General features: G+C 67.0%; 1 protein-coding gene across 4 annotated transcripts in view; it reads right to left on the reverse strand.

Moving 5' to 3' along the window:
• Window positions 1-15,389, reverse strand: part of PIEZO1 (piezo type mechanosensitive ion channel component 1) — a 30,823-nt gene that overhangs the window by 450 nt on the left and 14,984 nt on the right. For 2 of the 4 annotated variants that reach the window (XM_059903706.1, XM_059903703.1), the window contains exons 17-50: window positions 15,114-15,226; window positions 14,844-14,998; window positions 14,531-14,707; window positions 13,955-14,080; window positions 13,677-13,877; window positions 13,021-13,225; window positions 10,066-10,170; window positions 9,294-9,447; window positions 8,832-9,075; window positions 8,659-8,755; window positions 8,396-8,567; window positions 7,885-7,974; window positions 7,714-7,808; window positions 7,366-7,437; window positions 6,687-6,787; window positions 6,148-6,229; window positions 6,021-6,077; window positions 5,759-5,931; window positions 5,574-5,659; window positions 5,169-5,360; window positions 4,822-5,080; window positions 4,561-4,749; window positions 4,086-4,347; window positions 3,738-3,864; window positions 3,512-3,659; window positions 3,216-3,430; window positions 2,942-3,100; window positions 2,714-2,861; window positions 1,165-1,353; window positions 967-1,059; window positions 715-887; window positions 518-640; window positions 363-442; window positions 79-268 (exon numbers count right to left, since the gene is read on the reverse strand). In XM_059903706.1, the coding sequence (XP_059759689.1) occupies window positions 79-268; window positions 363-442; window positions 518-640; window positions 715-887; window positions 967-1,059; window positions 1,165-1,353; window positions 2,714-2,861; window positions 2,942-3,100; window positions 3,216-3,430; window positions 3,512-3,659; window positions 3,738-3,864; window positions 4,086-4,347; window positions 4,561-4,749; window positions 4,822-5,080; window positions 5,169-5,360; window positions 5,574-5,659; window positions 5,759-5,931; window positions 6,021-6,077; window positions 6,148-6,229; window positions 6,687-6,787; window positions 7,366-7,437; window positions 7,714-7,808; window positions 7,885-7,974; window positions 8,396-8,567; window positions 8,659-8,755; window positions 8,832-9,075; window positions 9,294-9,447; window positions 10,066-10,170; window positions 13,021-13,225; window positions 13,677-13,877; window positions 13,955-14,080; window positions 14,531-14,707; window positions 14,844-14,998; window positions 15,114-15,226 (5,052 nt within the window). The remainder of the gene's footprint in view (window positions 1-78; window positions 269-362; window positions 443-517; window positions 641-714; window positions 888-966; window positions 1,060-1,164; window positions 1,354-2,713; window positions 2,862-2,941; window positions 3,101-3,215; window positions 3,431-3,511; window positions 3,660-3,737; window positions 3,865-4,085; window positions 4,348-4,560; window positions 4,750-4,821; window positions 5,081-5,168; window positions 5,361-5,573; window positions 5,660-5,758; window positions 5,932-6,020; window positions 6,078-6,147; window positions 6,230-6,686; window positions 6,788-7,365; window positions 7,438-7,713; window positions 7,809-7,884; window positions 7,975-8,395; window positions 8,568-8,658; window positions 8,756-8,831; window positions 9,076-9,293; window positions 9,448-10,065; window positions 10,171-13,020; window positions 13,226-13,676; window positions 13,878-13,954; window positions 14,081-14,530; window positions 14,708-14,843; window positions 14,999-15,113; window positions 15,227-15,389) is intronic. The other 2 variants (XM_059903704.1, XM_059903705.1) reach the window with 2 other exon arrangements.

A 15,389-nucleotide genomic window follows, 5' to 3' on the forward strand; every position in this document is an offset into this window, starting at 1 on the left:
AGGTGGGCGGGTGAGTGCGTGTCGGGGCTACGGCCCGGCCCGCACCCCAACCCCACGCCCTGGCCCCGCCGCACTCACCCGTAGCCGGCCAGGAAGCCCAGGCTGGGCGGGCTGACCTTGTCACTGAAGATGACCATGGGCAGCAGGTTGCAGTCAGCCTGGCAGTCCTGCAGCTCGATGACCCACCACTCGAGGAGGCCGGCTGCCCCCGAGCCCACTCGCTCCCTGCGCAGCTGGACGCGCACGCCGAGGTAATCGGCCTCCTCGTCTGGGTCGGAACCAGGAGGCGTCAGGCCGGCGCCGAGGCCACGGCCGGCGCCCCCGCCCCGGCACCCCCGCCCCGGCACCCCCGCCCCACTCACTGGGCTGCAGCTGCTTCACAGGGTTGGCTTCAGGCCCGTTGGGGGCACGGATGTACTTGGGGAAGAGGTGGGGGATGACCCTGCGGGGAGGAGGCCGGCAGGTCAGGCCCAGCCCAGCCCTCCCGCAGCCCCCCCGGCCCCCAGGCCCCACTCACACGGACTGGTCCGAGGTGCCCTCCAGCAGGCTGGCCAGCTGCCTCCGGGCGGTGCTGTTGGGGGCCAGGCCCAGGGTGTGCTTCTCGTTGGTGTACTCCACCGTGCCGCCCTTGGCCAGGTCCCTACGACAGCACGCGGTGTGACCCCCCACGGGCGTGCTCCCCACCAGCCCGGCCCCTCCTCTCCCGGGACGCACCTCTGGAAGTTCCAGGTGAAGCGCAGGGTGATGTCAGCGGTGCCGTTATACAGCTCCCGTTTCATCTGCGCCCGGCTTGGCGGGCTGATGCGCCAAAGCGCCCCGGAGCTCCCCTCGATCTGCGCCGTGACGATGTCCTCGGGGCCGTACTGGCTGATGAACTGCATGGCCAGCTGGGTGGAGGGCGGCACCTCAGCGGGGCGCAGCCAGGCCCCCTCCCATCCCGGCGTCTGCGTTTGGGGAGGCACTCACCGGGTGAGGGTCAAACTGCTTGGACAGCTCCTCGTAGGCCTGGTGCGTGAAGGGCACGATGGACGGCTGCTGGGCGCTCATGGTGAACAGGGGCTGGCGGTGGGGACACGGTGACGTGGCGCTAGGGGAGCTCCCCCGCCCCAGGCCACCAGCAGCCACGGGAGGGCGAGCTCGCCTCCCAGGCAGGGGGCTGCTCACCTCGTAGCCACCCAGCTTGAGGGTGACGGTGACGTCAGTGGGCTGGTTGACGACGCCGACCACAGACCGCACGAGGGACATGAAGAGCAGCGGGAACCAGATGATGGCCACGAGGAACAGGATGATGAGGCCGCCCATGCCGTACTTGACGATCTTCTTCTTCTTCTGCCCCTTGGGCTGTGGGTATCGCTGGGGGTGGGGGACACGGGGCACACAGGTCACCCGGAGCACCTCTGCGCCGTGCCCTGAGCAGCCTGCCTCCCTGCTCTGTGGCGGCGGGCGCCGTGCTCTCAGGCTCCCGTGTGGCCCCCACGAAGTCGAGCCTTGACTGAGCATTGAAGCCGTGGCAGTGAAGACAGTGGGGACTGAGGAGTAGAGCCCAGAGCCGGAAACAGACCCTTCCTTTGCGACTCTGCAGAGGGGTGGCTGGACGCCCACATGCCGAAGAGTCACGTTGGGCCCTTAAACCCTCGGCAAAAGTGAACTCGAACCTAAGACCTAAAACGGTAAAAGCCTTCGGGGCAAATCTCCCTGAGAAGGATCTAGTGTTCGGAATACACAAAGAACTCTCACAACGATAGAAAACCACCCAAGTAAAAGCCGGCAAAAAATGTGAACGGACGTGTCTCCAAAGGTGATACACGAGTGACCGACAAGCACAGGAAAAGATGCTTGACATTATTAGTCACCAGGAAATGAAAGAACCGCGGTGAGAGACCGCCTCACCCCTGCCAGGACCGGTGAGATCAGACAGTAACAAGTGGGCAGGCAGGATGGCGCCCCCCACTGGCAACACCTACGCGGCTCCTCGGAAGGGGAGCCTGGAGCCCCCAGAGGTGCTGAGTTCCACTCCTAGGTGTGCACCAGGAGAAAAGCGGGCCTGTGGCCGCAGTTCTGGACGTGAATGGCCGTGGGGGCGTTTTTTAGGACACCCAGAAGGCTTATTACGGTGGACTACTACTCAGCCCCGAGAAGAAATGAAACCGTGACATGGCTGCGTGGATAAACCTGGGCCACGTCGTGCTGAGAGAAGCCAGTCACGGGAGGCCACGTGTCCCGTGGTTCCACGTAAGTGGCACGATAGGAACAGGCACATCCGTGTAAGAAGATGGATGGGGGCTGGGGGTTGAGTGCTAGTGGGAGCAGGGCTTCGGTCTGGACGATGAGCACCGTCTTAAATTGTGCTGACAGTTGCATAAGTCTGAACAGACTAGAAACCACCAAACTGGAGGTGTGTGAATTTTATCAATAAAACTGCTAAAAACCCCACAGAAACCCAGTTAACGTCTTAGTGCCCACACCATGACCCGTGCTAGTGAACCAGGGCCCGAGAAGCCAGGCCTCTCCTGCCCGGCGTCTGCTCAGGCCCCTCTGTGGCTGGCCACCCCAACACGGCCACATTCACTGTCCCCTCGAAGAAGCCCCTTCTGGCCTCCAGGAAGTTTTTAGGACGATGCTCTCTCACGTTTCGTGGGCTGTGAACCCCAGGAGGGACCCCAGTGGGGAGTGACCAGTGTCCCCTGCTACCCCCGCCTCGGGGCCCGGGCACCTTTTCTGTCTCTCGGCTGCACTTGATGATGAAGATGTTGGCATAGATGTCCTCCACGCACATCCAGTTGGACAGGGACAGCGTGGTGTCCGTCCACACCCAGTCCATCACAGCCCGCAGCTCCACCAGGAACGGCACCAGCCGGAACCTGCCGGAGGCCAGGGCACCGTCACGCGGGCCGGCGGGGAGGGCAGCCCTGCCGCAGGTGCCCAGGCCAGCCACACTCACCCCTGGAAGAGGAAGAGGTTCAGGTGGTTGTACTTCTTGGTGAGGAAGTTGCCGAGGATGCGGGTGGGGTAGCCGCAGCGGATCTGGTAGGCAGACAGGGCGAAGTAGATGCATTTGACGAAGTACCACAGCTGGGCCACCACGTTCTGGCTGAACATCCTGGACGGGACACGAAGCCAGGTCAGGGTGCCTGTCTCGAGGCCGGAGCTCCAAGGTCCCCGACGCAACCCTGCTTCTGCCGGGCACCAGCAGGAACGTGAGCCCCGGCACCTACCGCTCGGTGACGGCAGGCAGGATGAAGAACATCCAGAGGTGCACGGCCAGCACCAGGACGACCTGGAAGGCCAGCTTGCCCAGCACGGCCTTGCGCAGGTAGAGGGCACGGTCCACGACCATGGTGCCGAACTGGATCAGCAACATGACCAGGAAGGCCTCCGGCACCTGGTCGTCCGACAGGGAGGACGTGATGTCTGTGGCCGCCGAGTGCTTCTGTGGCGGGGGAGCAGAGGTCAGGGGCGCGGCCGCAGCTGTGGGGCCCTGTGCTCCTGCGGGCCCGGAGACCCGACTCACCCCAAAGGCCCAGAATCCGAAGATGATGATGACGAAGTCGACGACGTCGGCCAGGAACATGAGGGCGTAGACGTCGGTGGCCGCCCGGTACTGAGTGTGCAGGATGTCGTGGAAGAAGCGCCGCACCGGCCAGTACGTGCTCCGGGCCCTGCAGGCGAGCCGCCTCAGTCCAGGCCCCGCTCCTCCCACCCACCCTGGCCTGGGCGCTCCCGGCCGGGTCACTCACAGAGACAGGCAGAAGCTCTGCAGCCGGAGCCCCAGGGCCCTCACTCTTTCGAGGGGGCGGCTCCGCCTCTTCTCAATCTCTGCAGCCGCCGCCGCCTCCGCTCCCACCTCCTTGCCGTCCTCACCTTCTGTGGGGGAGCAGCCGCTGCTGAGAGAGCCTACGGCACGGGGGCTGGGCCCAGCTCAGACTCCTGACCGTCCCGAGACCCCCAGGGGCTGCCATTGCCCCACCTCACAGACCAGACCGAGTGCAGGGAGACCCCCCCCCCCCCCCCCACCGAGGGACGCGGCTGGGGCAGTGGCTCCACTGGGTGGGCCGCGACGGCTGTGCGTGGCCAGGCCCTCGTACCAGTGGCTGCCCGTCCTCTGGGTTCTGTGCTCTCCTTCCTCCTCCTCCTGAGATGCAGGCTGATGCGCCTCTCGTCACGGGGCTCTGGGGGCGCGTCCTTTGCTTCCACCGGGATGTCGTCCTCAGTGGGGGCCCTGGCCGCCCCTGGCTCCCCGTGGGGTCCCAGCAGGGCCGGCTCCTCCTCAGCCCCCTTGTCCTTCCCACCACCCCTGTCACTCTCCTTCGAGAGAGGGTCCTCGTCGTGGTCCCAGAGGCCGTAGCACTGTGGAGAGAGGTGGGGGGCTGGTGAGGAGGCCGGCGTGGCCGCATTGGGCAGCACACAGAGCGGGCGAGGTGGCCAGGCCCACGCTGGGCGTCGCGGCGTCCAGCCTGCCTCTTGGAGCAAGATGGCTGGGCGTGTGTGCGTGCATGTGTGCGACAGTGCGCGCTGTGTGCGTGAGAGGCGGCTGCCCCGCGGCGGGGCACGTGCGCTCACCAGCAGCTGGGCGCGGTGGAAGAAGAGCACCATGAGCTGCAGCAGGTCGTACTTGACGTAGCTGTCGCTCTTCTCCAGGCCCAGGATGCGTGGCGGGAAGTAGGGCTTGTTTTCGTAGCGCCGCAGCACGGCGTGGCTGTTCCAGGGGAAGAAGCCAAACTGGAACAGGTACTTGGCGACCACTGTGACCTGCAAGGGAGAGGGGTCAGCGGGGCGCCAGCCCCCGACCCGCGCCCCCACTGCCAGCCCGGCGATGCCCACCTCGGTGAAAACAATGGCTGTCATCCAGAAGCGCTTGCTGGGCCGTGGGATGGACAGCGTGGCCCACAGGAAGACCAGCACGGGCAGCACCAGGGAGGCGGTCGAAGCGGTGACCATGTGGTTGAGGATGATGACGAAGTAGCAGAGCAGCTCCGAGTGGGCGGCCACGCACTGGTACACGGCCTCCAGCAGCCGCAGCGCGCGGCCCTGTCCTGCCGCGAACCGCTCAGCCTCCTCCAGCTCCGGGATGTGCAGGCACCTGCGGGGGGACCAGGCTCAGAGCCTTTGCGGCCACCAGGCAGGCCTGGGCCCACCGGCCCGCCCGCCGTACACCCCTCCCCGCGCACCTGTCCAGGAGCAGCTCGCTGGCTGTGCGCATTCTGGCGCGGCCGCCGGCGGGAAGCTCCTGGGAGCGGTGCAGCGAAGCCCCGGGCTCGGTGACCATCTCCTCGCTGCTGCTGTGGGTGTTGTAGCTGGTGCTCAGGGGGCTGCTGATGTCCTCGGTCACGCTGCTCAGTGGCTCCTCCGCCCCCAGCCCGCTGCAGGAGGGCAGGGGCACAAGGTGGCCTGCGCTCCCCTCGGGCTCTGGGGCGGGCCTGGAGGGCTTCGGGGTCTCTGGTGGATGAGCGCCCAGCCGGCTGCCTGCCCCTGTGCAGCAGCCCAGGTGCCGGGGCTGGACCTCACTCTGGGCCAAAGCCAGGCCGGCGGGGTGGGTCCCCGCTCCGGCCTGAGCCCCCAGACCCCTCTCCTACCTCGATGGTGTGCTCAGCGCATCACGGATCATTTCAGCTTCGCTGGCGTACAGCTGGTCCAGCACGTCCCGCCGCACCTCTCCGCCCTGCAGGGTGGCGAGGGGCTCAGGGCAGCCGCGGTGGGCAAGTGGGCGTGGCGTGGAGTGCAGGGGGCGGGGCGGGGCGGGGCGGGGCGGCCCACTCACCCGCAGCAGCTCCTGCGTGAGCAGGTAGCGTTCCGCGCGCAGCACGTCGCTCGTGGCGCGGTGGTGCCGCGTGCAGTCGTGCAGCCAGCGCGCCAGCCCGTCCACCAGCGCCTGGCCCAGCACCCACAGGAGCTGCATGGCGTTCAGCGCGCGCTGCATCGCGTGGCTGCGGCCTGCGGCGGGGGCGGGGCAGGAGGGCGCTGGAGGGACGCCTACTGGGAGACCGCCAGCCCCCCGGCCCCTAGCCCTCGGGCCAACTCACCGGCCACCTCATCCTCCAAGCCCTCCGCCAGCTCTGCCTCCTGGCCTGGGTCGCCTCCTGGGCACAGGGGTGCCGGTCAGCACCTTGCAGCCCCACCTCCCTGCAACCCGCCGGCAGCCGGACTGACCTGTGGGCAGCTGCTCTGCCCGCTCCCGCCGCTGCTGGTGCAGCACCGTCTGGGCGTTGGTCACCCACACCTGGTACGCCATCTGCAGGCCAGGGCCCTGGCTTAGCACTCGGCCTCCCCTGACCTTCTGATCCCATTAGCCGAGGGGCCTGGGGTCAGGAGGCTGAGCTGGGGGCCGTCAGCTCCCTGAGCCCGGGCAGGAAATGGGCCATGGAACTGTGGGGGGAGGACCGGGCGGTGCGTGCAGCCCACCCAGCGTGTCCTGCTTGTCAGCGCCAGGCCCCGTGCTGAGAGCCAGGGGCCCAAAGATGCACAGGAGAACGTGTGTCCAGCACACTCTGAGCCCGTCTCCAGGCTCCAGTGGCCACCACAGGCCTGGGTGATCGGAGGGACACACAGCTGCCTGTGACCTGCACCCCCAGAGCCTGCTCTCCCACTCGACTTGTGGGCGCAGGAGATGGGGATGGGGCCGGGTAGGCTCCCGAGGCCTTGGGGGCGTCCGTCCTCCTCGTGCGGCCCTAGCCAGCCCAGGCACTCACCTGGAAGGCACTCTGTGCTGACGGCCGGGGGTCCTCAGGCTGGGCCTCCTCCTCCTCCTCGCTGTCGGACTCGAACAGGAAGTAGTCCCCGGAGTGGACGACTGTGGGCAGGGGTCACTGAGAGCTGGCCGCCCCCACGGCTGGGCTCTGCCCCTCCCCCCTCCTCCCCCGGACCCTCGTGTCCATCTCCTCGGTTTGGGGTAGGTCCAGTGACAGCCTGGCCACGCCGGGTTCCCTCAGCAGCCTGTGACCCTGGGCCAAGGCCTGCACGCCACCCTCCCCCGAGGGATGGCCGCAGGGGCTGGGGGCCTGTGGCACGTGCACGGGACACAGGCGGGAGCGGTGGGACGAGACCAGACTGCGTGAGAGGAACGCGTGGGGGCAGGGCGGGGAAGGCAGGGACGGTGCCGACCAGCAGCCAGGATCCAGACTTCCGAGCCCGAGCGTTAGGAAGCAGGAGGCAAACAGGGCCTGTTGTCGGGGACACGGCCCGACGACAGCGGGACGCAGCACGAGGCCTGAGAGCCCGCACACACGGCTCCTGGGGGGCGCTGGCCAGGTCGGCGCAGGGCGCGCTCCCTCTGTCCCCGGGGGGAGACAGCGGCCAGGGTGGGGGAGGCCTGCCTGGCGCGCAGCAGCTCTGAGAGGGCGGCCAGGGCGGGCCAGGTGGGGGCACTACCTGTGGCGTGGTCCAGCCAGGGCCGCCACCACTGTGGCCGTGGCGAGGAGGAGCCCCCTGGACTGCCGGGCCCTGTGGAGAGGCGGGGTGAGCGTGAGCCAGCGGGGAGCCCCCAGGGCAACGAAGGGGCCACGTGTGGTGCCATGGGAGGGGGAGAGGACAAACCACAAGTGCAGACGGAGAGTCAGGGGCCGGCCACGTGGCCTGTGGGGACAGAGAGTGACCAAGCAGCACAGGGTAGTCGGGCCGGAAGCCCCGTGGGATGTCACACGGCACAGACACAGGCAGGCTCCAGCGGGCATGGACGCACGGGGACGCAGGGCCTGCTGAGGCTCCGTCCACACTCACCTGGCTCCTGGCTGGGGTCCAGGGAGCCCTGAAGGTGGCCACGGCCGGCCCGGCCCTGCCTGTGCTTCTCCTGCTTGGCCCGGATGCGCTCCATCCTGCAGGGCGGGAGGCGGCTCAGTGCCGGGCAGGGCGGGGCCAGAGAGCCCGTGGCCCCACCCACACGGCACCTACTGTCTTTTCAGCTGGGCCAGCGACTTCTCCTCCGCCCTGCGGTGGAGCTCGATGGTCTTGAGGTTGGCAGCGTTGTAGAGGGCAAAGCCCCTGTGGGGCAGCGAGGGGGGTGGGGCATCAGCTCCGGCTCAGCCAGGCATCCCAGGTCCTGCCCGCTCACAGCAGCAGGGGCCCAGCCCACCGAGCTTGACCCCTGCCTTGTCGAGTGCTGCTTCTGTGAGAGAGAGACCCTCCCGCAGCCTCCAGTCTTACGGGGTAGAAGATGCGGGGGGGGGGGGGGGGGGGGGGATGGGAGAGCCGCTGGCCCAACAGCTGAAGTGCGGGGACGCACCCTCGGGCCAGCGCGGTGGCCACAACCGGCCCGAAGCGCCAGCTGGTGCCAGAGCCCAGGCCGAGGCCAGGTACCACCGGGGTATGGAGAAGGTCCTAGCGGGTCTGTCTCCTTGGTTCTCCCTCTAGGGGACTGGTCACGTCACGGAGGGCCGGCCCGGGGCGCAGCGGGGGGGCCCACCTGGAGGCCTGCAGGGCAGTGGCACGGAGCTCGGCCCGGACGTGCAAGAAGTAGTAGCTGAGGAAGACGCGGCGCTGCAGCAGCAGGAACAGGAAGCAGACGCTGTCCCACAGGACGCCCGCCTCCTCCACCGGCAGCAGGCAGTCCTGGTCGCGGCCCAGCATCTCCTTGGCTGCGGATGGACACCAGCCAGGTCAGGGTCCTGGAAGCCGCGTGCGTCCCCACGCGCCTTGGGGCCCCGGCCGCCTGCCTCGCCCACTCACGGTTGTAGTAGCCTTTGACCGTGCACACGAGGCTGAAGAGCTGGATGACCCAGCAGAAGCTGCTCTGCATCTGCTCCACGAAGACGCAGGACAGCAGCTGAGGGCGGGAGGAGGGGCTCAGCCTGGGCGCCCCGGGCGGGGGCTGGGGGCTGGGGGCCGGGGGCCGGGCTCACCGAGAGCATGTTCTTGGAGACGATGACGGTGACGTTGTAGAGAATGAGGCAGTCCCACAGCACGAGGCGGGCGCGCGTGTCCTTCTGCTGCAGGCTGGTGCCAAACAGCAGCAGGTAGAAGCAGGCCAGCAGGTAGCCCAGCCCGAAGATGCTGACGCGCGTGGCGCCCGTGACGAACACCACCACCAGCACCAGCCAGAAGAGGTAGCGGAAGACAGCCACCTTCAGCGTGTCGAGGTAGGACCTGCCGGGCGGAGCGTCACTCTGGGCCCTGGTCACCGCCGCCTCCGCCGCAGCCCGGGACCAGAGGAACTCCCGGGCGGCCCCTCTGCTGCGGGGTCGGCATCCGCCCCTCGCCCCGGCCACGGCGACACCCCTGGCAGCGCGCGTCCTGGCTCAGTCCCGCTTGAGCCCAGGCGCGTCTGTCGACCCCGGGAGCCCCGCGGCCTCTGCGACGCCCACCTGCAGTGGATGAAGTTGGGCACGGGGTTGGGCTCCCCCTGCAGCGGCTCCAGGCGGTCAGTGTTAACGCCTGCCATGAGCTGCCACTCCTCCGTGCGCTCGGCCAAGAACACCTGCCACTGCTGGGCGGCGCAGAGCAGCAGGAGGACGTCACCTGTGGGCACACAGGAGGCCACTGCCGCGCCGCGCCCCGGGAAGCGCTGGCTGCACAGGGCACGTCCTGCCCGGCTGCTCTCATCCCCCAGGCCCTGGGGGGCACAGGGGCTGGGCAGAAGCGTGCACGCGTGTTCACGCCGGCACCTACACACAGCGTGGATGTGCACGTGGGTGCTGGGGAACACGCCTGTGTACACGTTCTGCATGTGTACACATGGGGGTCTACAGGCACCACACGGGTGTCAGGAAACGCCCACGGGAGCCTGACTGCACACCACGTGGCATCAGTCTGTGCACACCTGTGTCCTCCCCCACATCCACACTTGTGTGCACACCCATGCCCACCTGTGTCCACACTTGCACGCACACCTGCGCCCACACCGTGTGGCAGGAAGTGCGCACGTGAGGTGGGCCCGTGGGACCAGGCACGCTCACGGAACACACGCCCCCGCGGGGAACTGCAGGACTGGACCAGCCGGCAAGGCCTGGATGATGCAGCCCTCACTGGCCGGAGAGGAGGGTCGGCGCCCGCCTGCCACCTACCCCGCGGGAACCCGCACGGCTTCCCGCACGGCCAGCAGTGCCGCGTGTGCACGAGGGGCCCCGGGGGACTCACTGATGAGGTTGGTGGCATTGGGGGCACTGAAGAAGTCAGGCAGGTAGAGCCACCGGATCAGGGCAGAGTTCACGGGGACAGCCCGGCTCCAGCGCCACGGGTAGTCTGTGGGAAGAGGGTGCCCGTCACCCACCATCCTAGCCCGTCCCCAGCGTCCCCGGGAGTCGCTCGGGCACCCACTCCCACCCGCAGTCTCCGGAGCGCACAGGACCAGACAGCCCAGTTCTCACGGACGTGTGCCCAGGCGCCAGTGGCTGGGGAGGGGGTACATGGGCAGGTGGGCGGGCACGGCCCCGTGTGTGGGCCACGGTCGGCGTGGACCCGAATGAGGCTTCATTGCGCACCTGTCAGAATGGCTAAAATGAAACCATGTGGATGCCAAGTGCTGGCGTGGAGGTGAAGGGGCGGGACCACCCTGGGTGCTCATCCCAGAGAAATGAAAACCACGGCCACACAAACACCTGTGCACCACCAAACGAACGAACGTCCACAGCCCCTTATCCCCGACATCCCAGACCTGGAAACGGCCCAGTGCCATCCACGGGGGGAAAGGTCAAGCCAACTCTGGCGCATCCAACCCGAGGAAAACTGCCCAGCAAGGAACGTGAGCAAAGCGTCATCCAGGCCACAGCCCGACGCACCTTAACTGCATCTCATGAGAGAAGCCAGACCCCTAGGTTACACCATCCAAAGGCAAACCATAGGGATGGAGACCACGGTGGTCGCTGGGGGTGGGTCGGGGGCAGGGACCTGGGGACGGACCAGCTCTACGTGCTGGTCAGCACCACAGAGTGAATTCTACTACATGGTTGGGGGAGCCCAGGACGGAGCGCAGACTGACAGGGGACCTAATGGGACAGCGTGTGTGTGACGCACCTCCCGGGAGGGGCCGGGAAGAAAGGAGCTGCCCTAAGTAGCTTTGCAAACGGTGTCTTGACAGAAGAAAGACACTGTCCACCAAGACGAAGGAGGAGCAGTGACACCGCGTAGCAACGCGCACACCCAGGGCCAAGGTCTTGGTTTCTGAATTTCACCCTCCAGTGAAAGGAACCAGGCTCCGTGGGGCGGGGGCCGACTTCCTGGGGATGGAGGCAGGGGGGGGTCCCGAGGCAGCAGCGCCTGGTGGGGCCAAGAGTGAGGACGTATCCCAGGGCCAACGCTGGGACGTGTGAACACAGAGCACCAGCGACAGGCGTGCAGCAGAAGCCTGGGAATAAAGGCCCAGAGTCTCTACACATGAGTAAACAACTGGACAGATCAGCGGGGAGAAGGAACAGCTCTTCTTTACAGATGATGCCGATCAATCGCCACAGGAGACAGAAAGTCACCGTCAGAGAACCAAACAGCCCCCGCGGGCAGATCCACCGGGCGCGCTAAAGACAGTGGGCGCGAGTTCACACGGAAACAAGACTCCTGCCGGGTCCTAAGCTCGCCCTGCAAGTGAACACGCAACAGTGACAAGCACCGGCGAGACTGGCGGAAAAGGGGTGTCACCACGATGAGACACACCAGCCCCAACCTGACGCACCGAGACGGGCAAGTCACGGCTGTGGTTTTCTTGCCAAAAGTGCGTAACCTGGTCTAAGGGAGAAACACCCGTCGGTGCTGGGTTGAGGGGTGTTCTACAAACGACCACTTCGTGTTCCCCACAGTCTCAAGGTGATGAAAGACAAAGGAGCCCAAGGAGCCGGCCCAAGGGGTCTGCGTGGGGGCCCCTGGGGACAGCCATGCGGGCCCGTGGTTCCGGCCGTGGTTGGTGGCCTGGCACCCATTTTGGTTCTTAGCTTCGGGTGCTGTGCTGGGTCGCTTCAGAGGCTGACGTTCCCATCGGGGAAACTGGGTGAAGGACGTTTAGGAACTCTGCTCTGCTTCTGCTACTCTTCAGCCAAAACTCACAGACTGTAACCCAAAAGGGACCTTTCACGGGGCAGGGGCCTGACTTCCAAAAATACTGATGAGGACATCGAAGTGCCTGCCTGGAGGGGCGCCACGGGCACCTCTGAGACGCTCTGAACGGGAACGGGAACGGGAACACAGGATGGATTACACGGCGTTCAGACAGAACCCTGCGCCCGCTGACAAGACAACAGGAAACAGAGCGGGGAGGGAGAGAAATCAAAGCTCCTTCTCGCCGAGAAGCCAAGTAACAAACGTACCAGGAAAGACAGAAATCGAAAATGTCCATTTTAGGAAGTCCCGCCAACGGGAGGGAGAGTCAGCAGACGTGGACACACGGGGCAGAGCGCTGGTCCCCTGACAGGGTGGGCTGGGGGCCCCCAACGCCCTGATGGCCGCTTGACTCCCCGTCATGGACCATTCCCGCCCAAGCATTCACCGGTGTCTAAGCGCTGGGGCACAACCCACAAATCCAAGTTCAGGGCTTTCTGTAAGCCCCCTGGCCTGACTCTGGAAAGATCACAAGAGACAGAGGCTGGGACAGTCCTGACCAAAGACGAAGGGAGAAGAGGACGGCCAAGCACTCCCGTCAGCTCCTGGTCAAAGCCAACAGCTACCAGGGACGTGGCCCTGAGGACGAGGCCGCTGAGTATGGATGGCGCATCAGACCGGGGTATCATCCAGGGATGGACGGCCGGGCATGGTCACCGTCCTGAACACAGAGGGTCCCCGCCCTGGGTGTACTGAGCGCGGAGCCCACACAGACTCCCATTTGCCTGGGAAGAGCGTACAGCTGCTCCTTGGACTATTCTCCCAACCTCTCTGGTTGTTTGAAAGTTTTCAAAATAGAACGTTGGCCAAAAAGAACGCAGAGGATTAGGGGAGACCAGCGAGGGGGCCAGCACGCCCCCCAGAGTCAGCACGGCTGCAGCCCACAGAGTCCATGCACGGGAAGGAGGGGGCTGAGGCCGCTCCAGGGGCTGGGATGCCCAGGTTGGGTGCAGCCACGCACGCCCCACTCACCCCGCGCCCACCCAGCCCGCAGGCCACCCTGCTCACCGATGCACAGGGCGGGGGGGATGCCCAGGCACAGCAGGTACTGGTAGAGCAGGAAGAGCGCCAGGAAGAGGCAGTAGTTGGGCCAGAGGCGGGCGATGGCCTCACGGCGCCGGCGGGTGAGGATGGCCACCAGCCAGCAGCCGTGCAGGATGACCATGAAGTTCATGCGCTGCCCGATCACGTTCACGGCCATCAGGAAGCAGATCTGGGGGTGGCACAGGGGGACAAGGTGACCAGGATGGGGACACAGTGAGCTGGGGGAGGGGCCCTCCTGGCTCTGCCTCTGGGCAGCCTCGGGCGGTAGTGCTTGTGCCCAGGGTAGGGGCAGTGGCCCAGGCTCACGATGGCCCAGGCCACCCTCCTGGACGGATAGAGAGGCTGGGCACGTTTCCACGGTTGGGGGGAAACCAAGGTAGGGGCTCCGTGGCGGAGTCGAGACTCAGCCCGTCTCCCGCCGGGGCCCCAGCCCCCTGCCCTCACTCTGCAGGCCCCTCTCCAAGCAAGGCCAACTCAGCTGGAGGACCCGGCACCCTCGGTGGCCGCCCCCCTCCCCCCGCCCTGGGCCTGCCCATTGCAGAAGGCCCCACAGAGGGTGGCAAGGACCCCCAGTGGCCCCGCCCAGCCCAGGGACGGGACGAGGGTCGACGCCGCCTCACCTCCAGCCCAAATTTGTAGAAGAAGAAGTTGACGAAGTACTTGAGGCAGCTGGGCAGGTCGCGGTCCAGCTGCTGGCGGGTGCCGTCGGCGCAGACGGCCTGGGCCGGCAGCGGGGCCAGCTGGTGCCGGCGGCGGTGGTAGTCCTGGCACCGGTACACCACGGCCTCGAACACCAGCAGCAGCAGGATCTGCAGGTGGTTCTGGGGGGCGCGGGCAGTCAGGCCCCGCCCACCCCCGGGCTCCACCACCCCACCTGGCCCACCCGCCCCGCACTCACTTGGATGTAGCCCAGGTTCGGGAAGCCCTTCCGCACCCCAAACCAGTTGGCAGGGTCGATGGGTCCCCGGTACAGCAAGGACTCGTGGATCTCCGTCTTCTGCAGGTTCGTGCTGTTGGGAAAGGGCTGGGGGAGGGGCGGCGTCAGCACCGGCTCCCCACCAGGAACCGGACGCTGACCCCAGGGACCGCCAGCCCCGTGTGACACCCCGGCTGCAGCCACAGCTCCAACGGGTCTGGGCCACAGCACGGCTGTCCCCAACCAGGGACACGGGGGGCTGTCAGCCTCCCCGCCACCTCGGCGGTGACAGGGAGGCCACCAGCAGGGCCTGGGAGAGTGAAGAGAAGTCAATGGGTGGGCTTCCCTGAGCAGCCCCGCACTTCCCTCCAGTGGACGTCGGGCCCCTGTGCCCCTCACACCAGGACCTGCGCTTCCGTCAGGGAGTCAGCCAGGTCGGGACACATCTCTGAACCCAGATGTCTCGACCTGGGGAGCGGGTCCTCCGCGGGAAGCCCAGGCCCCAGGGACAGGTCCCCTGCGTCCGTCCCTCCACCCGAGCCGGAGCAGCGGCCGTACCTCGGTGCAGTTGCTGGCGTACTCGTGGGGGCTGACGACCTTCAGCTGGTACAGCATCTTGCACACGATGATGACACAGGTCCACACGGTGGCCAGGCAGGAGGCCATGGGCCGGAAGCGGGGGTAGGGCAGGGCGAAGGCCCAGAGCACGACCAGCAGGAAGTTCAGCACCGACACCTGTGGGCAGGCGGGCGGTGGCTGCGGAGCGGTGGCGGCAGAGCTGCGCCCTCCCCACGGGCCCACGATCCGCAGCCACGCGCCGGTACCGGCTCCAGGGAGGCCAGCGAGGGTGCCTGAGCGTGCCCGCACTCACCTCCTCCAGGGCCACCCACACGGTGTACAGGGCCACTAGCTTAAAGACGTGCAGCTCCAGCAGGCGCCGCGTGAGCACTTGCGAGCGGGTGAGGACGTCCGAGAAGCCGGCGGCCAGGTCCAGTAGCCGCTCCGCCACCAGGCCCCACTTGCTGGCTGGGGGGTTGGGGGGACGGTGAGGAGGAGGGGACAGGGCCTCTGTGGCCTGGGCCGTTCCGTCCCGTGTACTGACGGGGCTCCGGGGCTCAGGATCCGGGCACCTTGAGCTTACCCTCCGGGACCTGTATGGCCTGGTGGGGGCCGGCCACGCCCAGCCCCTCGTCTCTGGGTGCCGCCTCCTCTTCCTCTTGCTGCAGCAGGGGGGTCCCGCTCACCGTGTCCTGCCTGGGACAGGGCCCCGAAGTGTCCTTCCCTCCCGCGTTCCTGGGGTGTCCTGCAGCCCCTCCCATTCCTGCCTCCCCAGGGACAAGAGAAGCCCCACCTGCCACCCCCCACCCGGCGCTGGGACCCCTGTGCTGCAGCCACTAGGTGGGAGAGTGGGGCCCGG

This window comes from Balaenoptera ricei, chromosome 19 (genome assembly GCF_028023285.1).
Source record: "Balaenoptera ricei isolate mBalRic1 chromosome 19, mBalRic1.hap2, whole genome shotgun sequence".
NCBI lineage: Eukaryota > Metazoa > Chordata > Mammalia > Artiodactyla > Balaenopteridae > Balaenoptera > Balaenoptera ricei.